General features: G+C 40.4%; 1 protein-coding gene across 2 annotated transcripts in view; it reads right to left on the minus strand.

Moving 5' to 3' along the window:
• Nucleotides 1-247: 247 nt before the first annotated feature.
• dok1b (docking protein 1b) overlaps nucleotides 248-20,502 on the minus strand; it is a 38,620-nt gene continuing 18,365 nt past the window's right edge. The window contains exons 2-6 of one of the 2 annotated variants that reach the window (XM_055229050.1): nucleotides 17,618-17,935; nucleotides 7,698-7,788; nucleotides 6,820-6,992; nucleotides 1,452-2,151; nucleotides 678-1,346 (exon numbers count right to left, since the gene is read on the minus strand). In XM_055229050.1, the coding sequence (XP_055085025.1) occupies nucleotides 1,018-1,346; nucleotides 1,452-2,151; nucleotides 6,820-6,992; nucleotides 7,698-7,788; nucleotides 17,618-17,935 (1,611 nt within the window). In that variant the 3' untranslated portion in view covers nucleotides 678-1,017. Of the gene's footprint in view, nucleotides 2,152-6,819; nucleotides 6,993-7,697; nucleotides 7,789-17,617; nucleotides 17,936-20,502 lie in introns of both variants that reach the window. The other variant, XM_033984015.2, reaches the window with a different exon arrangement.

Genomic DNA, 20,502 nt, shown 5'->3' on the forward strand with positions numbered 1-20,502 from the left:
TCTTTAAGAACATTTTTTTTTTATTGGAAATCAAGTTTGCTTAATATAAGGGAAACAATGTATTATTGTTTGTCAAATTGCCTAGCCCTACTAGCTTGTTTTGTTAGTTAATTTGTAGCTTGTACATGTTTTGCACTGTCCTTAATTAAAACTCCTACATCTTATAACTTGGATTTTTTTTTTTTTTTACAGGTACCTGGAAGGGTACAGGTACCTTAGAAAGGTACCTTTCTAACTTTCTGGATGTGGCAGATCACCTGTGTGACTCCATGAAAATAGAAAGTTAAAGCCATGTTTCGGAACATTCTCCAGGGTGATGTTTAATGCCATACTGTGGAAGATTACAGCCAAAGTAACAATGTTCCCATGGAAACAAGCAGAAGGAGGCCCTCCTCCAGACCAACTGAGAGTCAGGTTTGTGGAGATGCAAGTCCACTTCCAGTAAGGATGCATGCTTTTCTGTTTTACAGTGAAATGAAAATAACAAAAAAACATGCTTTTTGCTTTGGTCAATTTTCTTGGCTAAAAATAAATAAATACTGTGTTTTAACATGTATTTATCCACTGTTAGATCAATCAATTTTCATCTCATCTTTGAACATTCTGACTTTTATTACTGTCTGCAACACAGCTCATACAAACATATTTCTTCACATTCTACATATGTTGCACTGAGTTTTTATGTTTAAACTGGGGCCATGTCATACATACTCCTCATGTAAGAACCCATCTGGTCCTAACCCAGATCTGCATCTCTCTGTGCAAAGTTTTAACATGAGACGGAAGGGTGGTGACATGGATCATCTGCCCCCCACACACTGCCCCTTTTTGGAGTCTAATACCTGCCCCCTGTCCTCAGAAGGTCCTCTCTTCATGTGAGGGGACGTGGCAGAGGAGAGCCGCCAGGAGCAGCACTTGTCAGACATCCACACCAATGCACATGAGGCTCTGATGCTCAGTGTTAGGTCCTAAGACCACAGTGTCTTCTTCTCATTAGGGCCTCTGTGTGGAGAAGGTTCAGATGTCTCCCAGGTTGTTGTAGATAAGGTCTGGTCTCCACTCTGCTCTCTGCTGCTTCTGCTGCTGCTGCTGGCTGTAGCAGGAGAGCTTCTGTTTGGACACTCTGCTGTACAGGTCCAATCTACCCCCTGTCCTCACACTGTTGTTATTGTTCACATTAGAGTACTTTCCCGAGGGAGGGGTGGGCTCTTTGCGAGCACCACGAGCAGGTTTAGGAGCTGTGAGAGGTTTTGCCCACTTATTTCCTTTGGGCAGGGCCCGGCCAGAGCCCGATGAGGGAGGAGACTGTTTGTCCTGGGACGGGGTGCTGTAGTGCCCCTCCTGTCCTGAGGGGGCAGAGACCTCATTATAAATAGTCTTTGATAAAGTTCTTCCTTTGGCACAGCCTTCAGGTTCATCATATATGTGTTCCTGCAGTACTGGCCCCTTACTTGCGGGGGTGCTCTTGGCTGCTCCGTTCAGACTGAGTGCGCTAGTCCTGTGGCTCAGCTCCATGGTGATGTGGTCGTAGACATGGGAGTAGAGGGCAGGGGGTGTGGTGGTGGAAGGGGCGTGGCCGTGGGCCTTGATGCTGTCCACGGGGTCAGAGTACAGAGCGTCACCAGCCTGTAAGGGGCGCACACAGTCTGCAGGCTCAGAGTACAACCCTGTCTGCTCATCGCTGCCTCCTGCTGCTCGACCACGGGGCGAGCGTGGCGGAGTGCCTGCTCCACCCAACATGCCTAACATGGCAGGCGTGTCGGGTAAGCCTCGTCCCTTCAGAGTACTTGCTGTGGGTACTTTAGCTCCTACCTCTGCCCCCTCCCTGCGGCTCAGGACCCCATCAGCAGAGCCTGGTTTGCTCCCCCCTGAGTCCCCATCAGCCTCTCTGCTGCTGGTGCTGCTGCTGTCTCTGCTGCCCTGGGGCCCCTGGGGCCCCTGGGGCCCCTGGGGCAGGACGCTGCGCATGAGCTGCAGAGAGGAAGGGCCCTCCTCTGGGTTACTGCTGAGACGACATTCCTCGGCCAGAGCCTTCTGGGACCTAATGGCCTGGTCCACCAGAGAGAAAATCTCGTTTCCCTGTTTGGTGTCAAAGGTGAAGTTTCCTGGACCCGAGTCACAGCGACGGCCTGCTTCAAATGAGAACATCACCTGTACAGCACAGAACAACACTGTTAGAGACTATCAGAGTGCACACCATCAGAGTACAGAGAAACAGCCAAGAATTCCATTTGCTTGCACTGAACTGGGCAAAAAGGCTTTTGTCCACTGCACCTTATGCATAGAACATGTTGCAGAAAGATTGGAACTTGACAGAGTTGATTTCCTTGAATGCTTTTAAATCTAAACTGAGAGGTCTCGCGGGCTGACTCCACAACATGCACTTGTTTTTCATAATCTGTTTGTCTTTTCCTCTTATCTTGTCTTTTTAATTCTGTAACTGTATTTTTTTTTTGCTGCTGCCGCTTGGCCAAGACTCCCTTGAAAAAGAGGTTTTTAATCTCAATGGGACCTTCCTGGTTAAATAAAGGTTAAATAAAAATAAATAAATAAATTACCAGTGTGCACATCATCAGAGCATAGATGAACGCCTATGAACTATCAGTGTGTGGAGCCCAGAGGAACAGAGGTGTGAGGGACTCAGGGCAGACACAGAGACGCAGAGGTGTTATGGCAAAGGCCTTCGGTTAAGGGCCAGAGACTGAACTGAGGTGTAACATGTAAGATAAACTGGAGACATGGAGACACCAGCTTGAACCTTGAGATGTGACTGAACTGCTCAAGATGTGTGTAGATGGACCCCTAACTAAAACAGAGATCGTAGTCTATTATAAGAACTGAGCAACTTTATAAACAGACAAACTGTAACTAACAGCTAACCTCTACTGTTCTAAATGTGTAAGCAGATGCATTTAAGCAGCTATTTAAGGGTAACCACATGTGTTAACAGGCCGCTGGATTTTAGCACTGTCTAACTGGGTGGATTCAAAATACAAAAGTCAAAAAGACACATCCATGTGTAAAGGTGAGAAAATCATATAAACATTTCAATCAGCAAACCTTCATCTCTGACATGTATTGAAGTATTACTGGGTTAACATCAGCATTCCCTGACCCTGATATAGAATTGAACATTTTTATTAATACATGTAATGAAACTGCAGACCAACATGCATCTAATAGAAAAATTTAATGAAAAACTGTGACAATCCTTGGCTCAGCACAGAAAGTTTAATGAACAAAATGCTGCATGGAAAACTGCACACACAACTAGGTCAGATTTAAATTGGGAATTTTTTCATAAAAAAAAAAAAAAAAAAAAAAAAAAGAGAGATCAACATTTGAAAAGGCAAAAACTTCTTTCTTCATGTCTGTGCTAATAAGAGAGTCATGGAGAGTCCATGGTTCTGGAGGACAGTAAGATCCCTCTCAGAACCTAGTACTCATATATTACCAGCCGGTATTTTATTGGATTCAACTATTGTAAAATCTAAAGAGGAAAGATATGATGCTTTTGATAGACATTTTATCTCTGCATGTAATGTTGTGGATAATAATGATGATCCTTATGATCTTGATTATGCTGAATCTAAACTTCTAGCAGATAGCAGTCAGATTTTCTTTATAACCTTTCACTTCAAATTGAAACCATAAGTTTACATACACTGTATAAAACACATATGCTTTTTTCTCATGGTCTGAAATTAAATCAGACTAAACCTTTCGTCAACTGGACAAATTGTTGTAGAAGTCAAGACATTTTGCTGCTCATCCAAGCCACTTCTTCACTTCTGGTCAGATAGCTGGTGGACACTGTCTTATATCTATCTGAAGGGAGGGGCTAACTATACTGAAACTGCAAACAGCTATTGTCTTTAGTTTCAGCTGAAACTACACTATTCAACCTTTGACAACCCTGCTCTTTGTTCTCTTGGTCTGTATCAGATCTGGATGACTGGGGGATTACACAGGCAAGGATTAAAAAAAAAAAAATCATTACTTTCTTCAAAGTCACTATTTTACATACATTTCATTAGTATTTGGTACCATTGCCTTTAAACTGTATAACTTGGGTCAAACATTTTGGATATTCTTCTAGTTAGCAGGAATTTTCCTCCTGACAGAACTGGTGTAACTGAACCAAGTTTGTAACCTGCCTTTTCAGGTCTACCCATACATTTTCACATTTTCAATAGGATTGAGACCAGGGCTTTGTGATGGCCACTACAAAACATTGACTATGTTATCCTTATGCCACTTTGTAACCAGTTTGGCAGTATGTTTCAGATCATTGTCCGTTTTGAAGACCAATGTGTGCCCAAGCTATGACTTCTTTACTGATGTCTTAAGATGTTGCTTCAATGTTTCCACACAGTGTTCTCTTCTCATGATACCATCTATTTTGTGAATTGCACCAGTCTCTCCTGCTGCATAACAACCCCACAGCATGATGCTTCCACCCTCATATTTCACAGTTGGGATGGTGTTCTCAGGCTTGCAAGCTTTTCCTTTTTTCATCCAAACATAACAATGCTCAAACAGTTCAATTTTACTTTGGTCAGACCACAGGGCTGTACAGTACTTGTTTCACTGTGGATAATGGCACACTCTTACCAGCTTCAGCCAACATCTTCACAAGGTCTTTTGCTTTTGTTCTTGGGTTGATAGGCAGATTTTGATCCAAAGCATGTTCATATCTGGGACACATAACCCGTCTTCGTCCTGAGTGGTATGATGGCTGGACATTCCCATGGTGTTTATTCTTGCATATAATTGTTTGAACAGATGAATGTAGCACCTTCAGGTATCTGGAAATTGCACCCAAGGATGAACCAGATTTTTGCAAGTCCACAATTCTCTTCCTAATATCTTGACTGATTTCTTTTGACATTTCCATGATGTTACACAAAGAAGCAGGATGTTTTGGATGTGCCTTCAAAAACATCCACAGCTGTGTCTCTGATTAACTAAAATGTTCATCAAATGGGTTTTCCCAAATTGTTTAAATGCATAGTAATCTTACTGTAAGGAAACATCTGACTTTGAAGAAAGTAATGAAATTTTTTGTAAAAATCCTTCAATCATTATTTTGGCATTTAGCAAATAGAAATCATTTTGGTATTCCTAATTGACCTAAAAAAAGGAAAAGTCTAGGCTGATTTCAATTCAGACAGTGAGAAAAAAGCACATGTGTCTTTTTATATAGTGTATGTAAACTTATGGTTTCAACTGTGCATGGAGGTCATAAATGCACAGTAATGTAGGAACAAGTCTTGTATATCATTAAATTACAGAAAGGAAATTGTTCAAGCAACCTTTCTTTCTGTACCGGATTATGGGCATATAATATACATGCAGACTTCAGCCACTACTTTGAAACCTTTAGATACACTCTTTCACTCAGCCCTTCATTTCGTAACAGGTGATTAATTTAAAACCCATCACTCTACACTGAAAAAGAGGTTGCCATCACTATCTGAGAGAACATCACTGTATAAAATTTATTTATAAGGGACTACTTGATACACTTTCTGAATATCTCACTTGTTTGTTGAACTTTGAACTTTTTGACAAGATCTAGATACAGCGCCACTAATGTATTTTAATAATATGATGATTAACGTTTATAATCACAACCGCACCTGTTTTAATGTTTCAATTAAGCTATGTAGTTATTTGTATTGTTCTGTATTTTAACAGGGTGCTCATGAAAAAGAAAGTCTGGTACTCTCATTGGGCTCTCCCTGCATAAATAAAAATAAATAAAGATAAATTAAATTACACTTCAAGCTGTGAAGCTCCTCTGATGCACTGCAGTGTGGTATCACTTCATGTTATTGGTTTACCCGGGAAGTTCCCCTGTATCGCATTAAACCTATATATCTCTATGAGAATAAGCAGGTGACCAACGCCAAGTTACGTGACAGATACACATGCCAAATGTTGACCTTGAATAGTTTTTGGTCTATATCCGAACAAGTATAAGACCACATGTGAAAGAAACCACTATAATTTAGTGTTGCATTACATTCTGTTGTGGGCCCATATTACACTGTGTTATGTTTCCTCATCAAAAACTTACTGTCACCGTGGACTGTGAAGGTGAGGTCACACCGTACTTGTCCCGCTCCAGAGTGCGAGTGGAGTCACTCTGAAAGCACCTGCTTCAAGTGATCTTGGTGCAGCTGTTGGATTCACACAAGACCAAGCGTACCACTCTCGGAGCAGAGGCTCTTTTACATCAACCTAACTAGTGGCAGTGTGAAATACAAACCCTAAATATTTAGGCTGAGTTCTCTGAAAGTGAAAACATTTGTGATGGTAATACAGTGATGGTAATAAAGCAGTGATACAGGAAGTGCTTCACTGTATTTTTAAACTCTACACACCATACACTAGAATCAGTTTGGTGATTTCAGCCCTGGAAGTGCCCATCCCTACTGAACTAAAGGTAAAATGTAGCCATTAACTTAAACTACCACCTCATGACATCCTGAGGTAGAACAGAGCATTCTGACCTTTTGTGATGTATACAGACTAATAATAAAGGCTTACACAGATATGTGTGAATGAAACAAAACACAACCCCAGATATAGTTTTGATGAGGTATCAACATTATAACATGGCTTAAAGTTCACAAGAATCCATTTTGTGTAATATAAAAAGGTGTAATTTTTTATCATAATTGTAGTATCAAAATAGAGACTCAAGCCTTTTCCTTATTATTGAAATCTCATTTGAAATTTTAAAATCGTGACATTCAACTGTTTCCTTTATAATATACATCACTCATCATTCCATTACACATGCACACTGACCCGGTCTCGCCCGTATCTCCTCAGCAGCTTGTAGGGCCACACTTGGATCGTCCTCTTCGTCTTGGGCTCCTTTAGGATCAGGGCATCGCTCTCGGCTTTGAGCCAGTAGCTCCCAGCAAATCCACAGCGATCCGAGGCATCTGTGTGCTGGACACTCACCCAGAACTCATCCACTGCAATGGCAGAAAGGAAAATGGACAACACTGTTTAAGGTACTACTTGACAAGTAGTTCTAGTAGTAGTAGACTATAAGTAGTAGTAGTAGTAGCAGTAGTAGTAGTGGTATTAGTAGTAGTTATTACAATCACATCTGAAACTGGGTTGCGAGTGCCTTAACCTGCCGATACAGGACACACACAAGTTTTTCTCATTCGCAATATATGGACAGACCATGCCTCATGTGAAAGCTCAGACCAGGATTCACTCTCTGAGTTGCAGAGGCTGCACTAGCACTTTAGATTTATGATTGGCTGCAGGGGCTGGAGTTTAGGTAGTGACAATCAGATCAGAGAGTCCTTTTAGGTTCAAACCAATAAGATTTCAGCATTGAAACAGGCAACACAAATGAAAGCTCATTTTGCTTTCTGATTGGATAATTGTCGTGAGAACCAAAACATCTAATTATAAAATAAATAAATGGACCATTATGTGGAATGTCTTTGTATTTAAAGAGGGGGTATTTTACTTCTATGGGGTATTCATTCACAAATTTATATTATCATGTTACCTTTGAAAATGCTATATTCGCCAAAATTACCACATCACATCAGGTATGTGAAGTTGTAGTATATTGTTTTGTATTGTTTTTGTATATTTATGGAGAAATCAGATGGGGGAGCATGGATGACATAAATTTGAGTGTGTGTGCGCTGCCTCACCCTCCTCTCTGGAGTAGTAGATGAGGTTCTCAGACATCTCCAGGTCCTGAGCTCCAGAGCTGGGTTCAGGAGGAGCAATGCCCCCTCCTCCCTGTGAGACACATGCACACAGTATATTTACAGGGCCAGTACAAATCAGATCACTAGCATAATCAGATATCTCAATAATTAGATGTGATTGTTGTTGTGTGGTGACATGTGTAAATGAATCAAATTGGATTTGTAAGGCACTTTATCTTACAAATCCAACAGTTGCTTTTTAATATAACTCTTTCAATCTGTCACTTTCTCTCTTTCATTTTTGTCTTTGCCACATTAGTTTGTCCTTTTTTGCATATTTTTCCTTGTTAACGAAGCAATTTTTGAAACTCCTTTGTTTTTTGAGCTCATTTTTAACTTCTTTGTTTTTTGAGCTCATTTTTAACACCATATCATGGAATTTTATCCAAATAAGAAGTGCAGCATGTACAATTCAAAGGACACAAGCAAGGAACTGTTGAATCGTGTGAAATGAGCTACTAGCTAAGGAGCTTGTTATAAACCTCTGAGATGCTACAGATTTTAACACCAAATGTGGCAGAAGATCTTCCAGTGGAAATATTTTGAAGGAATACACCTTTTTATCAGAGTGAGCCTTAGAAAAGGCTTTCCTGTTGGACTGGTCTTCTCCTCAAACGGTTATAGCAAAGAACCTGCTGACCTTACAATTAGGTCTCTCTCTCCCTCTATTTCTCTCTCTCTCTCTCTCTCTGTCTCATGTGTTTATTTTTGCACACAGCAAATAATTTGTGAGTAATGCAGTTCCTAACACATCTGAAAATCAAATGTTCAATCTACATGCGTTGTCCCATATCTAGAGCATATCTCCAGGAAGTACTGGGACCAAAAAACATGCCTTCATTCAGAGCAAACTTTCGGTTCCTTGGTTTTAAACGCCTGCATCAGTGAGACAATACATGCACTGCACAGACATAACAGCAGCGCAGCACTCTGCACAAATGAATGACAGAAACAGCACTAACGTTTAAACACAGACGGATATGTGCCCAAACAGCACTCACATTTTAACATAGACCTACGTGTATCCAAATGTCACTCACATTTTAACATAGTCCTACATGTGCCCAAACAGAACTCACATTTTAACATAGACCTAGATGTTCCCAAACATCACCGTTTCTGCAGTAATGCATGCGTTTAGGCTCAATCTATTGTACAAACTCCAAACTTAAATGTGGATTTCTCCAGAACTATTGGTCCTATCAAAAAAAAAACCCAAAAAACCAAAACTGTACTGATCCTGACACCCTGCTTTTTATGCCTGAAGTCCACCTTTCTATGTTTTCAGAAAGAGGGAAGAAGATTGAACCAAAAATCAAGATCGATCAAAAAAATAAAAATCTGTCAAAAGTGTGGTTACACGCATGGTAGCTATATATGCATGTAGTTATATGATTGGTATTTTTATTAACAGTTATAATTACAAAGTTTCAGCACTAATGCTAAATTACTACAGTTCCTTGAAAATCTATATTATTCAGTTCTTTAACCTGCTGTACATTGGAAATTTGTGGTTTTTTTGGAGAAGTGAGACAAAAATTGTATCAAGAGCGGACTCAGAGTGACCTGTAAACATAATGACTTGTTAGACTGCTACTGTCATACTGTTAGCCCGATAGTTGTGTACTATAGTAACTTATCACATGGAAACTCCAAACTTCCTCTTCTCTAACAGTCGGCCATATTATTATATTCAGAATTGTATTTTTGAGCAGATGCACAAAAATAAAATGTGTTGCGCATCTGCCACCTGTACATTTTCAAACAAATATTTATATTTAAATAAAGGGTACTTTACTTCTAACTGCTACTGCATGTCATCTTTTATTGTTTTTAACATGGTTTATTCACCAAAAACAACACACAAACATGGTTTATAAGTTACACTTTCGTTTTTTATACTGAGTCTCCCCTTGATTTGTTAAGTCACTCCCCTTCAGAGTGCTACCACAACACAACAGCATGGATTCCCATAATGGGACTACTGCACATTGCATCAGGTTTTTCAAGTTGCTCTGTACAGTTTTGTATCATGTTTTTGTATATTTATGGAGAATTGTCACGTGGGAGCATGGACGGCTTGTGGGCTGAGAAGTGCACAGAATCTTACAGTTGAGACATAAGGTTTTGAAATGGCCCTGGGGAGACTGCTAAAATGTCCATTCAAACATGCATGGATGACATCTAAAACCCCTTGAGGCATCTTTTTGACGAGTTACAAGGTTATAGAAATCTCCAAACAACGATTTTGCATAATATACCCTCTTTAAATATTTCTATAAACCAAAAAGGGGTTAAATCTGTATGTATAAAGGGACATAGCTAAACTGCTAGCTGGCGTGTTCCAAATAGGAAGTGAGCATGGGTGTGCTTCCGGTCACTCCTCTCTTTGTAACTGCTGCAACGAGCCTCATCATTTTGGTCTTAAAATGTTATCCCGCTTTACATGATCTTCATATTTTTACTTTGCTTGTGTCCATAGATTAAGATTAATAACAGACGAATTGAGCACCTTTTTTCCCTGAGGTCATTCTCGCTAGCGTTAGCTCCAGGTGTGATTGACAGCTAAACCAGTGGTGTAGGCCCGATTGGCTCTTTGGTTGCTATGATACTTCTGGTCAGAATTCCAAATATGAAACTTGGCTCCAAATTCGACCCTATAGCTGTTAGCCTTGACAAGCTTCATTTGACTGGAGCCAAACACTATGGGTGACATCACACTCCCTAAGTCCACTTGTTTATACAGTCTATGGTTGAACCTGAACTTTTATGATGGGTGGGCATATATACAAAAAAAAAAAAAAGAAAAAGTTTTCTTATTAATTAGATGCTTCATGCTAATTTTTTCACATGCTTTTTTTGTTTATAAATACACATTTTGTTTATAAATAAACATAGTATAAATGGAGTTTCTGTACTGGCTTTTCTAGTTGGAGTTTGCATGTTCTCTCCATGTCTGTGTAGCTTTATTGTATCCTTTATTTTAATACATTTATGTCAGTAAACTACAGAAAAATTCAAATGTCAAATTTACATATCTAAGTTTAAGATATTTTCCTATTTACCTAAAGTATCTAGCTTTGTCAAGATCCCAGTCTGCCCTGTGGTTTTTGTGCTGTCCTTCCCCTCCCTTCTGTGTCTTGTCTGGAGATTCTGGTTCCTCCCACACACACCTACAACTCATCATCAATCAAGCTGCACCTGTTAGGACAAAAGGAAGGAGTATCCGACACTCAGATCCAGATCGTCCGTGTATCCCCTGTGGTACTGTTCAGCTTGGCTCAGTCTAGTTTTTGCATGTATGATCCCGATACTCCATAGGGTATTTTTCATCCTTTGCCAGATCCCGCTCCTTGGAACTACTCCGCACCTCCGCCTCCGACCCAGCTCACCTCTACCGGTACGAACACCCCAGCCTCTGACCCTACTACTCACGACCTGCTTGAAGACTACGGCATACGACACCGCTCCCAATTGTCTGCTCCATCAACATTAATTTACATTTCCGTTTGTTCAAACTTTTTACCCGAGTCTGAATCTTTGGTCCCCCCAGTCGTTACGACAAGCTTTAACCGTACCTAAATAATGAAATATAAGGTCCACTTAATAGTTCCCATACGGAAATGTGAAACTATAAACAATAGGTATTTTGAGTTTGGATGAGCAGCGAAACCTCTTCACTTCTACGTTTTGTCCAGTTGACAGATTATAAATACTTGAAGTAAAAGTATCGGTATCGGAATTGAAAAAGCTGGATCGGTGCATCTCTAGAGCTGAACTGTGTAGGCCTGTCATGATAATTACTATATTGACTTATCATTCAATACATGACAGATGGAACAATTCTATGCCTCATTAAGTGTTTCATTTATTTACTGCAGCTCATGTTCATTAAAGTGGAAATAAAAACTAACAACTAAATCCAAGTCTGTGCTACCTTCAGTGACAATTTCCAGTAGTTGGTGACATCACACAGGACTTTGGAGTCTGAAGGGTGGTTAGACCAATCACACTGTTCTTTATACCTCTAGACCCCATCCATCCTCCCCTTTACTACTTCCCTTTAGTCCTCCAGGTACTTCCCAGTTTATCAGCTCTATTTGATATGTGGCTGTGTGTGGCATGTTTAGTCCCACTTTAGCACATTTTAGTGGGAAATCTAGCTTTAGGGTTATCGTGTCAGAGCCAAAATGGTATTCATGGTTCAAGTACAGAAGGACAGAAGTTAAGAATTATTAGATTGTGGGACTTCTGGTTGGTAACTTAGATGGAGTAGACGTAGTGCAAGTGTTCTCCGGCAGAATTCAATATTTCTTTTTCAGTTAGCCCCCTTTAATCTTAATTTTAGTTTTTTGCCTTTTTGGATAGATTTTTACTATCCATTTGACCTAACCATGAACATAATCTCTCTCACAATGCCGCCTAAGAGCCAAAAAACTGCTGAGAAGGAGGAGGTGAGTGCTAGCGCTAGCTCGTCCATAGAAGCCATTTCAGCCCTACTCGAAAAGCACCATGAAACTCTCTCTGCCGAGTTCAAGGCTTCGCTGACTGGACTAGAAACTAAACTACACCAGTACAAACTTTTGGTGGATGACCACGACCAGCGCATATCCTCTCTGGAGCTCTCATCTGACGACATTAGCCAACGTGTTAGCAAGCCTGAAAACGCTGTCTCCTCTCTCTGGGATGATAACACAAAACTCAGGGCTAAAGTTTTGACCTCGAGGGCCGTAGCAGACGCCAAAATATACAGATTCTTGGCTTGGCGGAGTCTACTGAGGAGGGTCACCCTACTGACTTTTTCTCACGGCTACTTCAGGATGCATTCGGACCGGACACATTGCCATCCCCGCCAGAAAGCGACAGGGCTCATCGTGTAGGGGCGGTGAGGCCGGGACCAGGTGCCGCGGCCGGTAGGCAATACCAATAGCCGTCATTTGTTTCCATTTGTTTCCAACTTGCCTTTAGTGACTATCTAGGCTACACCGCTTACCATTCTATTTTAATAACTATACTACTATTTGTACATGTATTGTATATTACAAAGTGGTCTTCCATGGGGGTACCCTTTTTTATTGTACATTTATCCTAGTATAGGGGCTGCTATTTTAATTTGATTTCCAATGCTGGAGCTTTTGTAGTTCGATTGTTAAGCATCATCCAGAGGACAGGCTGTCTGAAGTTTTTTTTAATTTATGGAGCTTGCTGGTTTTTTTAATAGCAGCTGTCTTTTTTGGGAGGGGTAGGGGGTGGGTACCTGTTACCGCAAACAATGCTGCTATCTTGAACTCTTTTGGGGGAAGTGCTGGTCACTTTGCCTATTGCTGGTCACCAGGTTGTTGTGAATTATTCTACACCCCTCTAAATATGCAAATGGTAAATGCTCTTAACATAGTGAGCTGGAACGTTAAGGGTTTAAACCACCCAGTGAAGCGGAAGAAGGTCTTCTCTCATCTGAAACATCTCAGGTCCAAGATAGTCTTCCTACAAGAAACCCATGTGCGCACCTCAGACCTGAGTCGTTTGCTGCACTGGTCTGGGCAATCCTTCCATTCCACGTTTCAGGCCAAGGCTCGAGGTGCTTCAATTCTCATTTCCCAGGATATTCCTTTTGAACCACATAATGTATTATCAGACAATAATGGTCGATATATAATTCTCTCTGGCAAATTATATAATATATTAGTTGTCTTAGTTAATGTGTATGCCCCGAATGTGGATGACGCAGAGTTTTTCAAACGTTTGTTTTCGTTACTGCCAGATTTGAAAATTTATCATCTCATCCTTGGTGGTGACCTTAACTGTTGGTTGGACCCGACTCTGGATAGATCCTCAGGCAATCCTGGTGCAGTGAATAAGTCGACTTGTCTTATTAATGATTTTCTTACGGATGTTGGTATTTGTGATGTTTGGTGATTTTTACACCCAAATGACAAAGAATTTTCTTTTTTCTCTCAAGTGCACCATTCATACTCTAGGATTGACTATTTCCTTTTGGATAATCAACTTATACCCTTTGTACATTCCTGTGAGTACCAACCAATTGTTATATCTGATCACGCACCTGTTACTCTTTCGGTACAGCTACCTGGCCTTCTTCCTACATGCAGGCAATGGCACTTTAATTCAACCTTACTGTCAGATGCCAAGTTTGTAGAGACTATTGAGAAGAAAATAGCCTTTTTCATGGACACCAATACAAATCCGGATATTTCTTATCTCACTCTATAGGATATTTTGAAAGTTTACCTGCGTGGTTAGATCATTGCTTATACAGCCAGGATGAAATGCAATTCAAATCGGGAACAACGTGACCTTTTACATCGAATAGGTGAAATAGACAAACAGTACTCTCAAAATAAAAGTCCTGACCCATATATAGATTCGACCTGCTCACTACCTACCAGGTTGAACAACTGCTCCTGAAAAATAAAACCAGGTTTTATACATACAGAGATAAGTTAGACAAATTGCTAGCTAATCAGCTTAGGGGTTTCAGATCCAAACAGGCCATTTTAAAAATCCAGATGGGCACTGATCAGGTCACCACAGATCCCACAGAAATCAACACGGTCTTCAGAGAGTTCTATACTCAACTGTATACTTCGGAATTCAGTTCGGATTCAAATACTATTCATACTTTTCTTGATGGGCTCAATGTTCCCACTCTCCCAACAGACTTTACAAGAAGACTGGAAAAGCCCATTTCTGAATTGGAAATAGTCAAAGCTATAAATACAATGCAGTCAAACAAATGCCCTGGCCCAGATGGGTTTCCGTCAGAAATTTTCAAAAAAATTTCAAAATTGCTTTCACCCTTGTGCTCTGTTTTCTCAGAATCCTTCAAATTGGGTCATCTACCCCAGTCCTTCTCAGAGGCATGTATTATGCTCATAGCTAAGAAAGGAAAAGGCGTGACAAACTGTCCTTCATACAGACCCATATCTCTTCTTAATACGGACACCAAGGTCCTGGCAAAAGTGTTAACTCTCAGACTGGAAAATATCCTCCCGACCATTATATCCAAAGTCCAAACTGGCTTTATTAAAAACAGGCAGTCCTACTTCAACATTAGACGTCTTTTTAATATCTTGTACTCTGCCCAGGAAGACCGCCCTGAGTGTATAATTTCTATAGACGCGGAAAAGGCCTTTGACCACGTCGAGTAGCCATACCTTTTGCTGTGCTGGACAAATTCAGATTTGGTTCCACCTTTACCTCATGGATCCGAATGCTCTATTCCCACCCCACTGCCATGATTCGTACTAATTCCCAACTGTCCAGGCCATTAAGACTGCACCGTGGCACCCGTCAAGGGTGTCCATTAAGCCCCATGCTCTTTGACTTGGCCATAGAACCACTTGCTATCGCACTTCGTACCTGCAAGAGCTTATATGGAATTTGGAGGGGGGGTGGAGCACAGGGTTTCTCTCTACGCCGACGATCTCCTGCTATATGTGTCAAACCCAAGTGAATCTATTCCTACCGGTCTAGCGCTGCTAAATCATTTTGGCACTTTTTCAGGTTACAAATTAAATATCAACAAGAGTGAGCTATTTCCAATCAATAACAAGGCACGGATTTTGGATCTTTCCAATTTAAAATTTAAGGTTGAACATGACAAGTTTTCGTATCTTGGGGTTATTGTCACCAAAAAGCACAGGGACCTGTTTAAAGAAAATGTTGCTGTTCTATTGAATCAGGCCAGGCAGCTGATGTCTCAATGGTGACCCTTATCAATGTCCCTAGTGGGCCGTGTAAACTCTGTTAAAATGGTAATCTTACTGAAATTCTTATATCTTTTCTAAACATTCTCCATTTTTATTCCTCACGCTTTCTTTCAACAGCTGGACTCACTCATAACTTCCTATGTTTGTCAGGGCAAACGTCCACGGCTAAGCAAGATCCAGCTCCAAAAATCTAAACTCCAGGGTGGCCTTGCTTTGCCTAATTTTCGTTTTTATTATTGGGCGGCCCACCTGAGATGTTTGGTGCATTGGTCCTACTATTATGATCAGCCCGACTGCCCTGACTGGGTTGCATTGGAACTCTTTTCACAGAAACTGTCCCCCTTGCCCTCAGTGGGCTCTGCCCTACCTTTACCCTCCATTACATTATTTGATAATCCAGTTGTCAAACATTCTTTGAAGGTTTGGGGGCAATTTAGGAAGCACTTTGGCCTGTCCAATTTCTCACTCTGGAGCCCTATTTTTAACAATCATTTGTTTAAGCCATCAATCATGGATGCGGGTTTTTGGAAATGGCATAGAGAGGGAGCCAAACGTTTTAAAGATCTTTTGATAGATGCACCATAGCATCATTTGCACAGTTGAAAGAGAAGTTTCACCTTTTAAATTTGGACTTTTTTCATCATCTTCAGATACAACACTTCCTTAATACACAGCTGTCCAATATAAAACCTGTTACACCAGTAGGTACTGTGGATGAAATATTGTCATTTAAACCATCCAAAGGCCTTATCTCTAAGTTGTACAATATTATGCTAGACCTGAAAAGCCCACCTGTGGACACATTCAAAAACGCTTGGGAGGAGGACTTGGGTCTTGTTATATCTGATGATGTCTGGTCTTCTGCCCTCCAACTTGTTTATTCATCTTCCTTCTGTGCTCGCCATTGGTTAATTCAATTCAAAGTCGTACATTGAGGGCATATTTCCAGGGCCAGGCTGTCTTCCATGTACCCTGAAGTTAGGCCATTATGCATTCGATGTGGCCTGACTGAGGCCTCTCTTGGCCATATGTTTTGGTCATGCTCACACCTGCAAACCTACTGGAGGAACATTTTTAACACTCTGTCCCAAATATTTAATATTAGGGTGGAGCCAAACCCTGTATTGGCCCTTTTTGGTGTTTTGGAGGATCATGTACATTTTAGTGGCACAAAAAAATACTCTTTGACTTTTGCATTACTTATAGCACGCCAAACTATTTTATTCAGGTGGAAGGACACTAACCCTCCTTCACACTCACAGTGGTTACAGGTCATGTCCTGTCTAAAGCTACAAAAAATTTGATTTTCATTCAGTCAAAATGTCAATGTATTTGAGAAGACATGGGGCAGTTTCTTACAGTTGTACCCAGCTCTTTAAAAAGAATAGGTTGCAGCATAGTTGCATGTGAATAAATACAGCACCTGGTATAAATATTTTACCTGTGCAGGGTGGGTGGGTTTTGTTTTTTGTGGGTTTTGTTTTATATTTTGTTCTTTTTTATGTTTGTATTGTTTTTGTATTGTTAGTTCTTATTCTGTTAGTTTTTGACTGTATTTGCTTAACTTGAAAATAATAAACATATCTTGATTAAAAAAATTATTATTAGATTGTGTGATTGCAGCAGTTTATTCTTCCTGTATCCATGGTGACCCTGCTTGGAGATAGTTATGCTAGCCAGCTAGCTATGAAATGCTGCAGACTTTTTACAACAATGCAATGGGCTTTCTTCACCAAATATGTGAGAAGACGTTACAGAGGAAACACTTCTCACTACGGACTGAAACAAGAAAGTGAGGCTTAGAAGAGGCTTTCCTGTTGTGTGTCCAGAGTTCACCTGGTTCCCCCAGGACACTGCTGTGATCTTGCAGGACACAGAGGAGAAACACTTTTCTCCTGAGGGCTGTTAGAGTCCTGACACAGTCCTAACACAGGATCTGAAGACTCTACCTGTTGAGCTGCACTTTTATTTGAACCTTTCTATTATTGTTGTATTTTACTGCTCAATTTGCTTAAAATTCAACGCAGGGACAAAAAAATTACATTTTTAGATTTTTTATTTGATTGACATGATTTGATTGAGACAGGCCTATCCAAGTGTGTGCATAAGCATGAGTCCTAGGAGTATTACCTGGAAGGCAATGTCACACATGGTGTCCATCCACTCTTTGGCTATGGCTCTCTCTGCACAGAACACGTGCATCTTGTCATTGGTCTCCACACAGAAGGCTGCCATGTTGTCTTTGGGGCAGTTCTCAGTGAGTGCGGGCAGGATGGAGATGCATTCGGACAGCCGGATGATCTTCTTGTCCAGTTTACGTGTCTTCTCATTTGACCCTGAGCCTACTGAGAACCCACCCCCAGACCCCGATGCTGAATCAAAGAACTCGAGCCGGGCGATGCCATTCTGACTGGCAGGATAAAGGACGAACCAATTCTTCTTCCATTTCTGTGGACACAAAAAAGAGACATTAGGTCATCAGGGAAGTGTGATAAAAGTAACAAAATCTGGCCATTAATCACATTTTAACCCCTTACCATTCAGGGTGATTTTGGTGAAATTGCCTTTATTCTGACCTCCCCAAATTAAAATGGTAACCATTATTGAACCCTCAGTAGTATATACACTGGGTTGGGGTTGTTAAGGTAACACCCTATAGTTTTACCCACAGATGTCAGAATCATTGTAAGTATGTCTGCTAAGGATTTATACACTTTGGAACACACATAAAACATAATTTTTCTCATCCTCGTCTAAAGTTTTTTTTTTTTTAAATTAAGGTGTAGAAAGGTAGGTAGCTGGGGACAAAAATACACTATATCGCAACTGAAAATATTGTGGACCACTCACATTTCAAATTTGAGATCAATATCTATAAAAATTAGATTTTTACACTCATTTTATTAGTAGTAAACCCAGGCCTCTCCAAACCTATCCAAATGGAGACATTTGCAGAAAGTTTGGAAGAAATGCAATAACTTTTGAATGCTTCAATCAACAGACATCAGTGAGGGCTCTACTGAAAGCTTACACTTAGAGGAATCTTTATCTGCACACCTAACTGCTCTACAACTAATGTACATTTATATAGCATATTAAAACACAACATAAAATGTATATTTGTACATAAAATATAGTCAAAACAAGTGGTATGTGTCAAAATAAATATATATTTGCAAACCACACACTGCAAGCAGTGAACAAACACACACACACTTCAAAATGTAAACCAACACACACTGCAAACTAAAAACACACTGTACATAATTATGACTGTGACAGTCATTATGCGACAGTGGCTTAGTGGTTAGAGCTTTGTGTCCTTAGGCAAGACACTTCACCCATTGCCAAGTGGACAATGCGTGAATGATTGGTGGTGGTCGGAGATTGGCAGGTGCTAATGCTAATGATTACACATGATATATTTGACCCACAATTAAGTCAAAACATAAGGTCCTCTACTTCTGAGTCCATCATGAGATATTCACTCGGTTCCATGAACCGCTCCAGGTCCGAGATGCCTCTAGTTTAACTTATACAAACATCCACAGTGTCCTCGGTCGCGTACTTCCTTTGTTTTGTCTGTTTCGTCATGTTAAAAATGCAAAACTGCTGCAAAACAACAGTGCGTAAAAATACGTGCACAATAAGAACGGATCTTTTCCAGTCTCCTCCTTTTACATGCACAGCATACTCTGTTTACGGGAAAACATTGCATGTCACACATCGTTGTGTTCGCTGCTCATTGGCTGCAAGGGGAAAACATCACTAAATGTGTGTAATGTACGTGTGCTTCATTCTACAAGGGGGTGAGTGGGGCATAATCTTTCAGTCATTTGTAGCACTGATTCACTGTGTGGGGCTTCAGTAACCCACAACCCCCACCTTATTGGCCAACTTTGGTGTCAATCACAAGCTAACAAGTTTGTTTTGCACTGAGGAACAAAGTTGGCGCTGTCAGAAGTTTATTATGCTAAATTGACAAAAGAAATCAAAAAAGTGATGGAGCAGATTTCACTTTCCTGCAGCAGATTGGACATGGAGGATCTAACTTCTTTTGTGGACATAATTTCTTCACTGGATTATATTCTCTGGACCTGTATGGAATGAATGAGACCACTTTGTGGGAATATGTTGATGTTTGACAGAACTAGAGCCCCTAAAGGTAAGTGAAGTCCAAATCCACATTTCTGACTTCTCTGTAAAAACGGCTTTCCTGTCAGCACTGTGGTGATAGAAGGTGAAAACGGTTTACATATTCAGAAAGATGCCGTAGCTTTCATTTGATGTGTAAATTGTTTGTGTGGGTAACACAGAAATATATGTACATTGCTGTTGTAAAGTAAGGTGACGGCCGGTTAAGGGGTTAATCGAAAGTTCTAGAGCCAATCGTCGAGTTTAAAGGTACAGCACAGTAAAGTTAAAACTATACTTAGGCAAATTTTTCATAGACATATATTTGTTTTATTGATACTTTGCAGTGACATCACGCTCGGGGTGTCGTTCATGCATCTGTATGGTGGAATGATCAGCAGTTACTATGACACAATGCACACATTAGCAAACGCTGTCAAAAAAGAACTTTGTAACTTGAGTAGCAGAGCTTCAGACAGAACAGTACTTACAGTTAGCATCACATCCCCAGGTAATGTTAATGACTTTAGCTGCAAAGAATCAATACCATACTTATAGCCACAAGAAAAACATTTCCATGAAAACAAGGAGGAGGCCCTCCTCCAGGACAGATAAATGCCAGATTCATGGAGATGCAAGGAGGTTAGGATGTATGTTTTTAGAAGTTTTTCAATGTAAAAAAACCAACTATTGTGCCAATTACATAATGAGACTTGGTTCACAATTATTTCTAGGTAGCAGTTATGGAATAACCTCTATGCATGTCACATCTGCTGCCCATGTCCAACCAGCAAGTAAAATATTAAGCCATCAAATTTGTCTCTCTCAGCAAACTGAGGGAAAATTAAGAAAACCTTAAATATAATGATTTTTACTATGTT

The sequence above is a fragment of the Periophthalmus magnuspinnatus genome, chromosome 18 (assembly GCF_009829125.3).
Source record: "Periophthalmus magnuspinnatus isolate fPerMag1 chromosome 18, fPerMag1.2.pri, whole genome shotgun sequence".
In the NCBI taxonomy this organism is placed as follows: domain Eukaryota; kingdom Metazoa; phylum Chordata; class Actinopteri; order Gobiiformes; family Gobiidae; genus Periophthalmus; species Periophthalmus magnuspinnatus.